Below are 16,357 nucleotides of genomic sequence, written 5' to 3'. Positions count from 1 at the left end.
GCTGTCACCGGGGCCCTGGCAGGGCTGTGCCACAGCCAGCTGTGTGCAGGCATTTAGAATATGTCACATCTCTCACTCTGCAGCTCGCTAAGGAGAAAACCACACAGGCACCGGGGTTTGTGTGCATTCCTGAGCTGTCTGCAGGCAGCTGCATGGGCTGTCACAGCACAGACAAATATTTGCATGCCCGACTCTGCATCCCTTGCTCTGCACCTCCAGCAGCCTGGGCTGGCAGGGGCTGTGCATGCAGATGTGCTCATTAAAAAGTAAAGGCAGCTTTGGAACAGTTAGCATGGATCTTCCTGACTAGCTCCTGCAGTTCCCCTTTGTTTTCAGTCCAGGCAGGATCTGTGTCATTAGCAGCCTTTATTGCAGAAATGAGGCAGAGGTGGCACAATTGCCCAAGCTCCGTGTCCAGATCGAGGGCACTGAGTTCCAAATCTGGGTTGTGTTGTCATTGAAGAGGAACCATTTACAAATGGGAGTGATGGCACAGGTAGCCTTAAAGGAATTTGGAATAGGAATGAAGGTTACAGATTTCCCTTTGTGCCTTAGCTAACCTCTGTGTACAAAGCTGGGGATTTAAGGATATTATTGGGCTTTTTCCTTGGTGTCCTGAGCTCTGTCCTGTGAAGGAAAGTGTTTCTGATTCTGGGTTTGAGTGACTGCTGCCAAGGCACAGCCTCCTGGTAAGCAAAGACGAGATTCCATCAGTGTCAGGCTTTTAAATCTCCTCCTTTCAGAAGTGCGGGTGTGACTTGAAGCCTTTCCCAGGGAGTTATCCAGCAGGGACAGTCACTGCTCTGAAACCCAGCAGGAAGGTGGCGTTCAGCAGTGGGGATGGCTTTGAGGAGTGTCCCAGGCTCTCCACGAAACCCAGTTCAGCTGGAGATGGCCAGGACTGGCTTGGCACTGCAGCACCCCAGGAATGACGAGGGCACACCAGGATACTTCCAACCCAAAGCGTTCCAAAAGGCCTTAATGATTGCAGCACTGGTGAAAGACATATGGACATGAAATTGCAGTCTGAGAAAGTGTTGGAAACGTGGTTATGTTCATCTGTCATTCGTGCCTGGAAATCCTGTGCTTCAGGCAGAGTCAAATAGGAGAGATTTGTCATATCAATATTGAGCAAAGCAGCTGCAGACACAGGGGTGAGCAGCCCGTGCAAATGACTGGGTTACAGATGAGGAAATTGGGGTTTTGGGGCTACCAGTCACCGTGCTACTGGTGCAAGCTGGGAGAGGAGGAGGAAGACTGAGGAGGTCAGGATGTGACCTGGAGCTGACAGTGCTTTGTTTGGTGGTAACTTCCCAACAAGCTGCATCTTGAGATAGCTGGCCAGAGTTAGCCAATATAATTGCAGGGTTAATGAAGAAATCATGGCAGAGGCTTGGGAGAGCCCGGAGTGCTTGGCAGCAGGCCCTGGGCTGCTGGAAACACTGTGTCATAGGCTCGGCTGAGCTTTGTGCTCACAGGGGAGGAACTTGTTCCACCCTTGGTGCAGCCCAGGAGCTGCACTGGGAGAAAGGAATGGCCAGCCTCATCTTCCCCAGCAGCTGTGGCTTCCTCATCCCTGGCAGTGCCCAGGGGCAGCTTGGACAGTGCTTGGAGCCACCTGGGACTGTGGAAGGTGTCCCTGCCCATGGCAGGAAGTGGAACAAGATGAGCTTTAAGATCCCTTCCAACCCAGTGCTTGATTTTCCCGGATAAACCACCTGGGAATATACATATATATATATCCATGCTGGGAATCCTGGGTTGGCATCCAGCTGGACCAGGCAAAGGTTCCCCTTGGGCTGAGCGTGTGTGTGAGCAAGGCCTGGGTGGATGAAAGCAGAAGGAAAGGCTGGGGGCAGTTCTGGGGAATGGATGTTTGCATAACTGCTGGCTTTGGGTGGATCCCAGACAGCTGCCAGGGTGGGTGCCTGTTGGAGAGGGGGAAGGGTCCTGCCTGGAAACCCTGGGGTGACACACGGGGAGCACAAACCCTGGGACCAGAACGCCCCTGGGGCCGAGCGTGCTGAGGCGGCCCCGGGCTGGGGTGAGGCCGGCCCTGAGTCATCCCCTGACCCCGCTGGCCCTTGTGCAAGAGGATGTGGGTGACAGCAGCCCCTGCCAGCAGCTGTGCAGCTCAGCCCCTCTGGGGAATTGCTGCTCCTGCCCGGCCCCACAGCCGTAGCGGGCCCCACTTCAGTGGGATCAAGCAGCCCGAGAGGAGCCTGGTGTGGAGAGGAGGCCTCGTCCTCTCGGCAGGCCGGACATGGCCCTCAGGAGCCCCGTCCCCACGGTCCATCGGGCTGGGGGTGCTCAGCCAGGCTCCAGGCAGTCACCCACAGCAGAGCTGTCCCAGGGGCAGGGCCGTGGTCATCCTGCACCTTTGGGAGTGGTGTCTGTGTTCCAGGCTCGCTGCTCTGTGCCAGCCCGAGTGCCACCTGGGTGTTTAACAGAGAAAAGGAAATAATTAGTTATTGCACCCTGAACCTTGTGTTGCCAGCCTCTTGTGGGACAACATGGGCCATGTGAGGAGTTGAGAATGCTCTGAGTGTGGAGGGGGGAGACGCCATCAGATGCTGGTTTTCATGGAGGGGAGCAGTGCAGCTCGGTGTGGAAGAAGTGATGGTGAGCCCTTTGCAGCAGAGACAGAACCTGATGTGGGGATTTTTCCAGGAAGCTCAAGAAAGACCCAAGAGGAGTCCCATGTCACCACAAACAAACAGATGCGTTTTCAGAGTGCTTCACAGAGCTCTTTGGTAGCTGTGTGGGTCTGATTTTTAACTTCCCATGACAGAAACTGAAATTTGCTGCTGCTGCCTTTCCCTGCTTGTGTTCAAGAAACAACTGGACGTGGCACTCAGTGCTCTGGGCTGGGTGACAAGGTGGGGATGGGGCACAGCTTGGACTTGGTGAGGTTTTTGGAGGCTTTTTGCAAGCAAAATAATTCCATGATTCTGTAAGTGATGCTGCTGGGCAGCCCTTTGGTGGCAGCTGTGGGGATTTATTTTGGAGAGGGCTGAATGAGCCCGTCAGCACCCATAACTCTGAGGCACAGGGTACACGGGGACCTTGGAGAGGAGTGGGGAGCCCTTGGGGCGAGCAGAGCCCTGCTCCCTGCCATGAGCTGCCATCCCTTGCCCAGGAGGGGCAGGGTGATGCCTCTGCTGGCACAGCCCGTGCTGAGGTCACCTCTCCGCCTTTCTCAGAAGCACTCTTCATCAGAAAGGCAGCAGGAGCCGGCGCTTCTCAGAATGAATGGCAGCAGCGCTTCCTCTGCCTTCCCAGGGCATGGCAGCACCCCTGCTGCTGCCCTTACAGCAGGGACTTTTCCAACTTTACCTAGAAAAGAGCTGCGGCCCGAAACCCAGAAACCCAGCGCTTGTGGTCAGCCCGCTTCCGGCAGCACTGCGCTGGCTCGGGCTGCTGCAGCACGGGATGGGCCTGGGCTGGGAACGGGGAGCTGAGGGGATACTGGGAACGGGGAGCTGAGGGGATACTGGGAATGGGGAGCTGAGGGGATACTGGGAATGGGGAGCTGAGGGGATACTGGGATACTGGGAACGGGGAGCTGAGGGGATGCTGGGATACTGGGAACGGGGAGCTGAGGGGATACTGGGAATGGGGAGCTGAGGGGATACTGGGATATTGGGAATGGGGAGCTGAGGGGATACTGGGAATGGGGAGCTGAGGGGATACTGGGATACTGGGAATGGGGAGCTGAGGGTACCCTGGGAATGGGGAGCTGAGGATACCCTGGGATACTGGGAATGGGGAGCTGAGGATACCCTGGGATACCGGGAATGGGGAGCTGAGAGTACCCTGGATCCTGGGAAGGGAAGAAGAGCAGAGTGCACCCCAGGATGCTGGGAAGAGGAGCTGCTTGTACCCCAGGATCCCAGGGCAGAGGAGCAGAGGGCATCATTGGTGTGTGGGTGCCAGCAGCTGCACAGGAGCTTGGCAGCCTCCCCTCTCCAGGCTCACTCAGTGCCTCTGCAGCACCTCCAAAGCCCCAAGATGGACATGAAGCTGTGCCTTTAAAGGCACCCCAGGGCTGAGCTGAAGTTCAGCAGAAACTAGATCGTGGAGATATAAATCTTTTATTGACCCCTGCGTGGCAGTGCTGGGAGCCAGGCTGGCCCAGCAGGATCACCATCCCCTGACCTTTCAGCATTCCTGCTCCGTGCCGTTGGTGCTGGCTCTGCTTAAATATTTATTTATTTGAAAGCAAACACCCCCACGCTCGCAGCAGGGCCAGGCCAGGCTGTGTGTCAGCAGCCTGGTCACATCCAGCTCCTCTCTGCGGGGCTGGGGGGGCTCAAGAGCGGGCTCAAGGTTTCCAGGGAAATCCAGAGTGTGTGCAGAAGGCAGAGCTGTGTCCTGGCAGCCGTGCTGGCAGCTCCCCTCTGTCCTCCCTGTGAGTGCCAGCCCAGCCTGGCCAGCAGCATTGCCTGGTGCCTCCACAGGGATGTATCTGCACCTCTGCTGTGCTTCCCCAGCCTGTTTGGGTGGACACCCCCTGTTCCTTGCTGGGGGGCAGCTGGACATGCCCAGATAGATGCTGGGTTAGCGTGGTGCTGGCAGCTGTGGGGTGGGGAGGCACAGCAGTGCAGCCCAGTCAGGGTGGGCAGGGATGCCCAGGTCCTTCCTGGGCTGTCCCTGCACAGGGAATTTCCAGGTGCCCATTAACCCTTTCCAGGTGGGTCAGTGCCAGTTCCAGCTGAAGTGTGAGCTCAGACACCCCCAGGGCTGTGTCTCCTTGTGCTCAGCCCTCCCCTGCCTCAGCCTCTGGAGTTCACGGCTTGGTTTTCATCTTTCAACCTGACATGAGAACCAGAGGTGCTTTGTTGGTTTTGTTCAAATCAAAGCCAAGATTTCCTGACTTTGAGGGCTGGGGCTTTCAGAAACGCAGCGAGTTTGCAGGCTCTGAGCAGGCTGCAGAAGCTGTGGGTGCTGTTTGATTTCACCTTCTGGGCCTGCAAGGATCAAGTCACAGCCTCTGCAGCAGCTGCAGTGCTGGCTTCAATTGCAGAGTGATGTTGGAAAGTGCTTGGGGTATTTGTTATGAAACACTGCAGGTAGGGAAAGTTGGTGCTTCCCTCATCCCTTTCATCCTTCTCAAGGATGGGCCTGGGAACGCTCTGGGGATGGCCTTAGAAACGTTTTTGGGAATAAGGAGAATATTTCTGGAGCAAGAGTGGGGCAGGCAGGAGCTTCAGGGCTCCTGTGTCTGCCTGGAAACCTCAGGACATGGACCTGCGGCTCCAGGCAATCCTGCAAATATAAATTGCATTTTAGTCTAATTTTCCTCATCCTCTGCCCTTGTTTCTTCCCTGGAGGAACCTGGGGAAGTGTAGTTGGTGTTGTTGGTTTTCCCTGGGTGGGAGATGCTGGACCTGAGCACAAATGCTGAGCTGCCCCCTTCTCCCTAATGAGCCTTTTACTACAGCTGGAAGAACACAGTGCAGTGCTGCCTGTTCCCGCTATTAAACCTTAATTGTGGGGCTGCCGTTCCCTAAAGTCCAAAATATTTTGGCACTTGTCTTGGTAAAGGCATATTTTTTTTGTACATAGATTTTTTTTTCCCCCTTTTATTAGCAGAAACCATCTGCCCTGTAAACAGAGATCAGGAGCAAACAGCCTTCCTGGCAGTTCTGCATCACGTGGGAATGCTGTGGTGCCTGCATGGGAAAGGGCCTGCTTTCTGCCTTCTCATCCTGGCAAAAGGAAACTCCAGGCACATCAGAGACAGCTAATTTAAGCTGATGAGTCTTGGCATCGCATCTGAATTGCAGAGAGGATGTGACTGGAGCTCTCTGTAGAGGTGCACAGCCCTGATTAAGCAGGATGGATGCTCCTGGGAACGAGGGGGAGCATGGAGGGAAGGCTTGGAGCTGGAGATTCAGACAGGGAATGACAAAAAGCCAGGAGTTTGCAGTGCTGCTTTAAAAACGAGCTGGGAGCCCAGAGAAGAGCCTGGCCAGCCAGTGGGGTGAGCTTTGGTCGCTGTTAATCCGCAGTGCTGATTGATTTTTGATTAACAGCATCCCTCGGTGTCAATGCAGTCACCCCTCAGCGTGGCTGGCGTGTTCAGAGCTCCCCAGCTGTGTCACCTGTGAGAGCACACACACCTCACCTCAGCCAGCCCGAGTTCAGCTTCCATTTCAGAGCATATCTCCAGCGTGGGAGGAGAAGCAGACTGGATGGGAAACCAGTTTGATGTTGAAGTGTAAGGCGTCAGGACGTGGGGTGCACCCCTCCTCCTCTTTTGTGGCTTTCTGTTCCGCTCCTGCCTTTATTTTTAACATCTCTGGCGAGTACCCGAGTGCCTGTGTGAGCCTGTACAGGCTCCTCAGAGTGAGTGTGTGTCCAGTGGCATTGCTGTGTCCAGTGACATTCCTGTGTCCGGTGGCATTTCTGACTGGTACTCAAACATGGACCATGAGAGACTTTGTATGGCTGAGGGAAAACCCTACAGGCAGTGCATTGTAATGTATCTGCCCCTCATTTTAGCCTGAACCAGACAGTCAAAATAGGATTTTCTTTTTCATTAAAAAGGAAGTATTTCAGCTATGGAAGAATTTCCAGAACTTGGTTTCTTTTATCAGACAGCACGGCCAAGCTTTGCTTGACCAAAAAAGCAGAAAATCTTCCTCAAACACAATCTAAAAGATAGTGAGATGGCAGCAGATTTCTAGCACTGTCCAGACATGAAATCTGGGCTGGTTTAATGTCCAGTGGTTGTGCATTTATGCTGAGGTGTGTGTGAGGGAGCAAGGGCTGGGGACAGGGAGTGGCTGGAGAGGAAACCCAAAGTGAGCAGCCCCAATTCCCAGCAGTGCCTCGGTGCCTCGGGCTGGCACTTTGCAAACTTTCCAGTGAGATGCAAATGCAGATAAGTGCAGATAGCTCCAGATAAGTACAGAGCTGCTGCATCGAGGAATGTCCCGTGGCTGCAGAGCTGTGCTCTGGGGGCAGGTTTTCAGGTGGCAAACGCTAACTGTGCCCTGCTGTGTGCCCCTCAGGAGAGAAACCTGGACTGGTTCCCCCGCATGAGGGCCATGTCACTGGTCAGCAGCGACTCGGAGGGAGAGCAGAACGAGCTGAGGAACCTGCAGGAGAAGTTGGAGTCCACCATGAAGCTCGTGACCAACCTCTCTGGGCAGCTCTCAGAGCTCAAGGACCAGGTAAGGAGCAGGCACACACCATGATGGGCAGCACAGGCTCCTGCCAGCCCCTCCTGCAGCTCCACAGCTTCTGCAGACCCCAGGGAGAGCTTCCCCAGAGTGGCTCGTGGGTAGGAAAGCAGTGACAAACCAGAGTCCCTCCAGAGCCCCATGCTCCAGCTGACCTGCCTGGTGCTGGCCCAGCTGGCGAGTTCCAGAGTGGCCACATCAGAAAGGGAAAACTCGTGTTAAAAACATCACCAGAGTTAACTTCAATCAGTCCTGGCTGGGGCAGGGAGCCTGCGGGTGTTGTTGTTGTTGTTGTTTGGGGTTTTAACCCCAAGAGCTGAGTGTGATCCTGTCAGCCAGAGGGTGTGACACTGATACCAGGGCTGTGTCACCCTGTGCACCTCAAAACCCACTGAGAACACTGGAGCAGCCTCGAGCGGTTGCTGGTGGTGCTGGTCGCTCTGTGCTGCGGCTGTGCTGCTGAGCAGATGAGATTTGGCTGCTGCCACCCCCAGCCTGCAGCTCACACATCCCAGCAGGGTTTGCACTGCACCCCACGCTGCTGCTGCTGCTGCTGTGAGCCAGCGAGTGCTCCACAGACCTCGCAGGGTTTTCTGCTGCAGCAGCTTCTCTGCAGCAAGAGCTGGGTGGCTTCTGCCCTGGCTGGGCTCGAGGTTGTCGTGGGGCTGGTGCCCAGCCCAGCAATGGCTTTGTGAAGGACAGAGGCAGCAGGGCTTCAGCTGGTGCTGTCCCCAGGGATCCCAGCCTGACTGGAGGGAGCAGGGAAGGAAAGCACTGCTGCCTGTGCTGGCAGGAGCTGTTTGTGGTGGCTGCTTATCTCTGTGCATTAATAACCTGAGCCAGATGGTTCAATTAGTGAATTGATGTAGGTATTGGCACTGGCTGAGATGAATTGCTGACTTGCACCTGGGTGGTGGATGGAGCAGTTCCTGTCCCAGCACCAGTGCCATCCCTGCTGCCCAGCTCTGCTGGCCTGCCTGGGTGTCTCCATGCAGCTCTGCTGTGTCAGGAGCCCTGGCAGCCAGCACTGGGATCAGCTCCTGCCTCCCAATCAGCTCTGCAGCTGGGCCCTGTCCCCAGCACCCTGTGGAGGCAAGGAAGGGATTAACTGGGGCCCTGGGAGCTGACAGCCTCGCTGCCCAGGGCTGTAATTAGTGCTCAGGCACGGTGCCACAGAGCCCCTTGCTCCACTTGGTCCGAGGATGCAGGGCAGAGGCGGTTGCTCTTTTGTCTGGGCTTTAATTCTTGCTGGGCAGGGTTTTGGCTGTTTAGCCTGGAAACAATGGCCCAGCCCTGTGTGCTGGGTGTCCCTGCTGAAGGCTCTGACTCCAGGTGCAGGCACAGGAGCCCCCCATGGCCACAGCCTCACGACACATTTCTTCCTTCTGAAGCTCGCAGCCCTCTTGGCTGACCAAGCACTAAAACCTCTCCTTGCTCTTTGTGACAACAAGAATGAAGGGTTTAGCTTTTAGAGAGCTATTTGACTGTAAAAGCAAGAGAGGAAACCAGCTTCATTAGTGTGGTGATAGCTTTTAGGAATTCCCCTAAGTACCATTATTGAGAGCCCTGCTGAAGATGCAGGATGCTCCAATTATGTGACAAAGCCAGTATATCCCTCCTCCTGATCAGGCACTGTCTCCAGGAAAGGAACTAACTCAGGGAATTCTTATTTGTATTTATTTTCTTGTAATTAAATAAAGGGAAAACCTCTCATTCATTTGCTCTTCAAGCTTGTTAGGTTTCTGGAGACTCTAATTATTAGAAGCCGAGCTCCAGCCCGCCTGCTTCCCCAAAGTGCACCAAGAGCCATTAAAATCCTGATCACTTTAATTCTGTGTGAAAAGATTACACCATAATTGTCTGCAGCAGCAGGGGATTAGATGTAATCACCCAGAAATCCTTCCCAGAGTTTGAGCATCACTCCTGGGGCCGGGCCTGGCTGGGGGCTGGCTCCAGGTGAGACTCAGGGTGACAGGCACAGGTGATGCTCCTGGGGACAGACCCTGTTTGGGGACAGCCCCCCTGGGCTCCAGGTGAGACTCAGGGTGACAGGCACAGGTGATGCTCCTGGGCGCCCTGTTGGGACAGCCCCCTGGCTCCAGGTGAGACTCAGGGTGACAGGCACAGGTGATGCTCCTGGGGACAGGCCCTGTTTGGGGACAGCCCCCCTGGGCTCCAGGTGAGACTCAGGGTGACAGGCACAGGTGATGCTCCTGGGGACAGACCCTGTTTGGGGACAGCCCCCCTGGGCTCCAGGTGAGACTCAGGGTGACAGGCACAGGTGATGCTCCTGGTGACAGGCCTGGCTGGGGACAGCCCCCCTGGGCTCCAGGTGTGGCTCAGGGTGACAACCTTTGGAGCCAGGCTGCCTCTGTCAGGCCCAGGCATTATTGGGGAGCCCAGCCTGGCTCAGCTGAACCCCTGGGCAGTGTTTGGGTGCTGGCAGCACAATTCCAGGGCCTGGCAGCTCCCTGGGATTTGCTGTGCCTGGTTTTTATGGCCTGTTAGCCCAGGTGTGCTGTCACTGGAAAGCTTTTGCAGGAGATTCACTCTCCAGTAAATGTGATGGCAATAAGTTGCTCCCTCCTGCAGCCCTGTGCTCTCCACACAGCATTAAGTGTAGTGCAGGATTAATAATGTTCTGCATTGACACCAAAATTGCATTTCTCCCTCTTATTTATGGTTGGTTGCTTTATTCTTCCCTTTTTTTAAAGCCACATCTTCTACAAACACCTGCACCAGGGTGCACAATCCCTTTTCTACACAGCATGAAAAATATCTCCTACAGTCCCTTTTCTTTATTCCTCTTTCTTTCCTTTTTATTCCATGCGTCCTCTGAATCAGTTTATTGGCAGTGTGAAATTGTGCTCTCAGTTTGCTCAGTGAAGATAATTAATGTAAAGAGGCATTTTTAAGCCAAGTCCTCGTGGCCTCTCTGCATTTCCATAACTTGTGGGTTATCCTAGCAGCAGTTTAACATTTGGGTTCAGCAGGGAGTGGGTTGTGTGTGTGCTCAGGGAGCTCTAGGATGACCCTCTCCTCCTGCTCCCATTCCCTGTGAAGTGTCAGCAGCTTTTTGTGGAGAGAATTCCAGAAGTGTGCCCTGTTCTCAGGAGGCTGCAGTCAGCCCTGGGGAGAGGGAAGACAGCAGCTCTGCCTCTCTTGGGCCTGGCAGTGAGCAAGGTCAGGGTTAATTATGGTGTCAAGAGGAATGCTGGTGTTTCAGCCCCTTTCCTGCTGGTTAAGGGAGTGCCAGTGGGCACAGGGTGAGCTGTGGGTGTGCAGCAGAGCAGCCTTGCAGAGGCTGCCCAGCACTGCCCCTTTGGAGCAATCCCATCCCCACAGAGAGCCCCAGGTCAGCCACTGGCCAGCCACCAGGGTACCCTGCCCAGCTGGGAAACTCCATCAGTGCTGAAACTGGGCATTTCAACAGACACACTCAGGTGGTTTACGGTGACCAGGGTGCTGGGGCTGGGTTGACTGTTGGATTTGATCCTGGAGGTCTTTTCCAACTTTACCAATTCTGTGATCCCAAGTGTGTTACAAATGAACCAAACAGGTACACACCACCTGCCTTCTGCTGGTGTTGCTGCCACAAGCAGTGACACTGGCTGGCATTTGTCATTAAACAGCAAAAACTGGAGAAGTTAAATGGTGGCTGTAGCTGGAAGGAGCAACAGGAGCAGGATGAGAGTGTGGATCATGTGCTGAGCCCTGAGGGTGTGGGGGCTCTTGGGGGAGCCCAGGTGCCCTTGGTGGGGCAGGGATGAGGCTGTCCTGGCATTCCTTGTGAGCCATCCCGTGTTGTGGCTCCTCTGCAGCCACAGCATGGCAGGAGCTGTGGGATCCAGCTGTGGGATCCAGCTGTGGGACCCAGCTGTTCGCTCCTGAGACCCTGCCCAGCCAGAGCCATTCCTTACATGGCTTATGTAACTTGTCAGAAGCCTCCCAAAGTTTTAAAAAGCAGAGTGGAGCCATTGGATTGTGGCCATTTCTCAATATCAGCAATACCAGTGATCCATTTCCCGTTCATGGTTCACCGATCGGGAGAACGGCGTTCCCCATCTGCTTCCCACTCATTAAATAACGAAGTTTGGGCTGTGTGGCAGTGAGGGGGTTAAGCCCTGCCTTGGCAGATGGGGAGGGCTGTTGGCTCACTCGGGATGAGAGCAGGGAGTGCTCAGTGTTTTCCAGCAAAGGCAAGGGTATTCCCAGCCTGACTGCAGGGCTCGCCCCTTTTCCGCCCCCTCTGCTGGACGGGTTACAGAGAATTCCTGACAGGGGAGGTTTCTGCAGGCTGCTCCCCGCTCCAGTTCCTGCTGTCTGCCGGGCTCTGCCGGGTGTCCCTGGCAGTGTCTGGGGTCTGCCAGGCTGTCCCTGGCACAGCAGTGTCTGGGCACACAGATGAGCCATCCCTGGCAGTGTCCAGGTTCTCCTGGGCTGTCCCTGGCCCAGCAGTGTCTGGGCACACAGATGAGCTGTCCCTGGCACAGCAGTGTCCAGGTTCTCCTGGGCTGTCCCTGGCCTGGCAGTGTCTGGGCACACAGATGAGCTGTCCCTGGCACAGCAGTGTCGGAACACAACGGTGTCCTGGCAGTCCAGGTTCTCCTGGGCTGTCCTGGCACGCATGTCAGGATCTCCTGGGCTGTCCCTGGCCTGGCAGTGTCTGGGCACACAGACAGACTGTCCCTGGCACAGCAGTCCGGGCACCAGTGAGCCACCTGGCAGTGTCCAGGTTCTCCTGGGCTGTCCCTGGCCTGGCAGTGCCAGGCACACAGACAGGCTGTCCCTGGCACAGCAGTGTCTGGGCTCTGCCGAGCTGTCCCTGGCATAGCAGTGCCCAGGCACACAGACGGGCTGTCCCTGGCAGTGTCCAGGTTCTCCTGGGCTGTCCCTGGCACAGCAGTGCCCAGGCACACAGACAGGCTGTCCCTGGCACAGCAGTGTCCGGGCACACAGACGGGCTGTCCCTGGCAGTGCCCAAGTTCTCCTGGGCTGTCCCTGTCCGGGCACACAGACACTCATGGCCATGCTGAGTCTGGAGTGCCCCCTGGCCCAGGAGCAGGCTCTGGCTGTAGCCAGGGCTCTGCAGCCAACGCCAAGCACAACAGGCCCTCGGGCGGGCGAGCTGACGCACAGGAAGCGCCGGGGCCTAATGAGCAAACTTGTTAATTTTCCAGATGACAGAGCAGAGGAAGCAGAAGCAGCGCATCGGTCTCCTTGGACACCCCCCGCCCATGAATGTGAACCTGCAGCAGCAACCAGCCTGAGCTGGGAGGGTCACCCCCAACAGCCCGGCCCGGAGGCTGCTCCTGAACCTTCTGTGCATCCTGTAAATACCCTGGTTTTATACTTAGATGTATATGACTGCTACTCTTATCAAGCTGGGGGCGCGTGGATTGTGATTAGAACTGTTGGCACGGGACAGAGGTTAAACTTTGTGCCAAAACTATCAAAATTGCCTTTTCCTTGGAAGGACTTAAGAGAGCACCTGAATTGCACTTGAAAAGATTATTTGACTATGTGACATGTATTTTGTATTTAAAAAAAAAAAAGAATAGAATAGCTAGTATTTATGTTTTTATACAATTGTGCAATATGAATTATGCAATCACAATATATTTGGAACTCCTGAATGTCCTAAGGGAGTGCACATCTTTGGATCTGGTGTGTTAGTACAATGTAATAAATGGTATAAAATTACAGGTGTAAATGAGGCTGCTGCAAAATTGTGTAACTGGTGATTTTTTCATACCCTTGGACATTTTTGTACCATGTGTGTAAATATCTTGCAATGCCATATTTGTTGCCTCTTCCTCCCAGGGATGATGCTGGGACTCCGTGAGCTGTTCGATTGGTATCGATTAAAGCAAAACATTATTTTGAAGCTTCCGAGTGAGGAAAGCAGGAGGTATTTTTCAAGAGATTTCTTTCGAGTACTGAAGCTAGAAGAGCTCAGACACCGGGTTTTTTAAATGCTAAGATTTCTTAAAGGGAACTTTTTATGCAAAATGAAGTTTGGAATGAGGGTGCACTGCTGGCGAGTCGGTGCAGTCTCCCAGGACCGAGCCGAGGCTGTCCAGGCTTTGCATTCTCAGTGTGTAGGATCCTCTCCTTCTATTTTTTCATTAGAGACCTACGTGCCTGCTAAAGCTTTAGCAAACAGGCACTGCACCGACTGAAACGTGTCCTGTAGCTGAGCACTGATGTGTGTAATGCTTGTGTGAGAGCCACTGGTTTGAGGCTGCTCTGTCCCACCCCTTCCTCTCCCTGCCCCCTTTCATTTGGTCACTTTCTTTGGTTTCTGATTCTCCAGAGTGTGAAAGGAAACTTGTTGGGTTGTTGTTTGGCTGGTTTTTTTCCTCCAATCCGCTGCATAGTTTTATACATGGACCTCATTTTACAGAAGCTGACTTCTCTGCAATACTGTCTACAAAAGAAAAAAAAAAAGAAAAAAAGCTAAAGAAAGAGCTATGAAAATTTGTAAATGCATAAATATAGGTATTTAAATAAATGATGCAAAATACTCTATGGTCAGAGGCTGCTGGTGGTTTGTGTCCCCTCCAAGGTGGTGTGTGGCAGTTCTGTCACACACAGGTGTCCTGGGATGTGGTGTCACAGGGGCCTGGCAGGTAAGGATGGGGCTTTTCCCAGTGCCCACAGGGCCAGAGGTTGATTTTTTTAAAACCAGAGCATGTCCCTCCTCCAGCAGTGAGAGGCACTGGCACCCAGGGAACTTCACCTGCGGTCACTCCGGGCTGGGATACTTCACACTCTCCCCACTGATAGTTCAGGTTTGTGGCTGTCATTGGAGCATGTGAGAGTTAAAAACCCCTCCAGCTCCAAGTATCGTGTGCACAGGAGCGTTGCTGATTATGTGTATTTGATTAAGATGTAGCAGGAACTACCTGGTACAATTAATCATCTTTAATCTGGTAAGTGCACACACTGTCTGAGGTGGGTGCGTGCCCCCAGCTCAGGTCATCAGGAGAGCTCAGCTTTCAGGAGGGCACCCGAGGGGCGGGAGGAAGGAGGGCAGCCTGACCAGCAGTCTCCCAGCCAGATTTGTCAGTGAGATTGTGACTCCTTAATCACATGTATTTCCATATATATCTCCTGGCAAATCTGCCTTCCCCTCTGCAGCAAGGTGTGTGCAGAGGGAGCGCGGCGCTGGGCTGCCACCGGCGCGGTGGAGGAGCAGGATTTCGTTTTCCCTGAGCAGCAGAGACACGTACCTGAGTCACTCCTTCCCCTCCTGCCATCCAGGGATAAGCAGACACACAAATTTGTCAGACTGCCCGGAGCCTGTGCCAGTCAGGTGAGAGGGAGGCGGCTGAGCACAGCCTGAGAGGGCACCCCTGAGGATGGGCGCTGTTGCTTCATCTTTACCTTAAAAAGGCAGAAGCAGCGAGTGCTGGGCACTGGCACAGCCTGCTCTGCGCTCCGTGTGAAAGCAGCAGGGTGGAACCCGGGCCTCTCACCGCGGCTCTGCCTCCCAGGAGCTGCAGAAAGGGAGGTTCTGTCCCTCGGGTGCAGCTGCAGCAAGAGCAGCAGAGCACGGCCACCACCCCGGCAGCGGGGATGCAGGGCAGGTGGGTGGTGCCAGGGGTGGCACGGGTGGCTCAGGAGGTCACACCGTGTCCCCAGCCTGAGCAGAGGCTGTGTCATCTGGTCAGCAGAGGAAAGTGACTCTGTTCCTCCCCTCAGCCCACGAACAGGTCATTCCTGACTGCAGATTCATTTCTGCAGTGACATTTCATGCATGACCATCACATTTTCCCTTTTTCTTCTTTCACTCTTGGTTTTCTAAGCTTTTTTAAACTTTTCTTTCTGGCTGAACTCCTCTGCCCATGATGGCTGTGCCAGCAGAGACAGGCAATGGTGAAAACCCTGCTGGGGCTGGTGGTGGTTCTGTCCCTGCAGCTTCTGAGGTCAAATCTGTGTTAGGACTTTCCCATTCTCGACTGAGATCTGGTGCCCCATGGCAACTTCCTGATCTCAGAGAAAAGCTGTGTGAGGGATCTGTTTAATTTCCCCATTTGGGTACCCTTTTCCACAAAAGCTGAGTATCTCTGACATCACAGAAAGCTTTATTCGCAATTAGTGGACTCTCAAGTGAAAAAAATTCCTCCAAAACCTGAGAAAGTCATCTGCAAAATAAGTTTAATTTCGGTCCTGCACAGGAGGGAGCTTTCTGGCTCTAAAAACACATCGCTGACATCCAGTAAAATTAATGATTGGGTGACAGAGAGATGGCTGTTGGTTTAAGGATTAGATTGAAACCAGGGAGGTTCCACCTGCCCTGCACACACCTGGGTTTTCCTTTGGCATCCGGTTTCATTAAGCAGGACTGCTGGATGTTAAAAGTTTGGGACCACTTTGGGATTACTTTGTCTCTTAAATAAGACCTTCCATTTGGAGGTAGAAATCAAAAGTGACCTTCTGAAGAGGAAGGAACAAACTGAATCTACCAATTTTGCTAATAATGGCAAGTCCTAGAGGGGAAGGATCTCCGTGCATTCCTCAATTTGCATGACTGGCTGAGTGTGTGGAGGAGCCTTTTCTCCGCTAATGAAGCAGGTGACATGCTAATCAAGGCAATGCAAATAACTGCTCTGAAAGCACAGCCACGGCCCCAGCACCGCCACAATGGCAAATTCAAGCCTCATCCTCAATTTTGCAGCAAATTGGCAGAGGGCAGGACAAAGGAGCCGGGATTGCAGCCTCGGTGCTCGCGGCGGGGCCTCGCGCTGGGGCGCGCGTGATGGAGACCTGGTTACATAATGGGGGCTTGATTGATATCAGGGAAGTCATAATACAGCTCCATAGCAATCCCCCTGGTCCCCCTGGATGGGAAATGCTCCTACACACAAGCCTAATAGGGGTTTTAAATTGCCCATTGTGTTTCCGAACAAGAGGAACTTATTTGGAGTACTTTCCCTTTCCCGTTTCCAACATAAGCAGCTGAAGACGCTGCCATGTGTGTTCTCTGTGCTCTGCAGACCCTCTGGCTGCAATTCCAGGCACACATCCCATCCCAGAATGGGTCAGGTGGGAAGGGATCACCTGGTCCAACATCCCTGCTCCATCAGGGCCATCCCAGAGCTTGTCAGGAGTGCACGGGGGTGCCTGTGGAGCCACGCTGTGCCAGAACACCCAGTTCCACG

The 16,357-nt window shown here is 54.1% G+C and overlaps 1 protein-coding gene across 1 annotated transcript in view; it reads left to right on the top strand.

Annotated features, from left to right (window-relative positions):
• ITPR1 (inositol 1,4,5-trisphosphate receptor type 1) overlaps window positions 1–13,721 on the top strand; it is a 160,142-nt gene extending 146,421 nt beyond the window's left edge. Inside the window, exons 60-61 of the mRNA XM_064723957.1 lie at window positions 7,020–7,181; window positions 12,371–13,721. Of these exons, the coding sequence (XP_064580027.1) occupies window positions 7,020–7,181; window positions 12,371–12,460 (252 nt within the window). The 3' untranslated portion in view covers window positions 12,461–13,721. The remainder of the gene's footprint in view (window positions 1–7,019; window positions 7,182–12,370) is intronic.
• The last annotated feature ends 2,636 nt before the right edge of the window (window positions 13,722–16,357 follow it).

Source organism: Zonotrichia leucophrys, chromosome 12 (genome assembly GCF_028769735.1).
Source record: "Zonotrichia leucophrys gambelii isolate GWCS_2022_RI chromosome 12, RI_Zleu_2.0, whole genome shotgun sequence".
Taxonomy (NCBI): domain Eukaryota; kingdom Metazoa; phylum Chordata; class Aves; order Passeriformes; family Passerellidae; genus Zonotrichia; species Zonotrichia leucophrys.
This window is presented reverse-complemented; position numbering and strand designations above follow the sequence as displayed.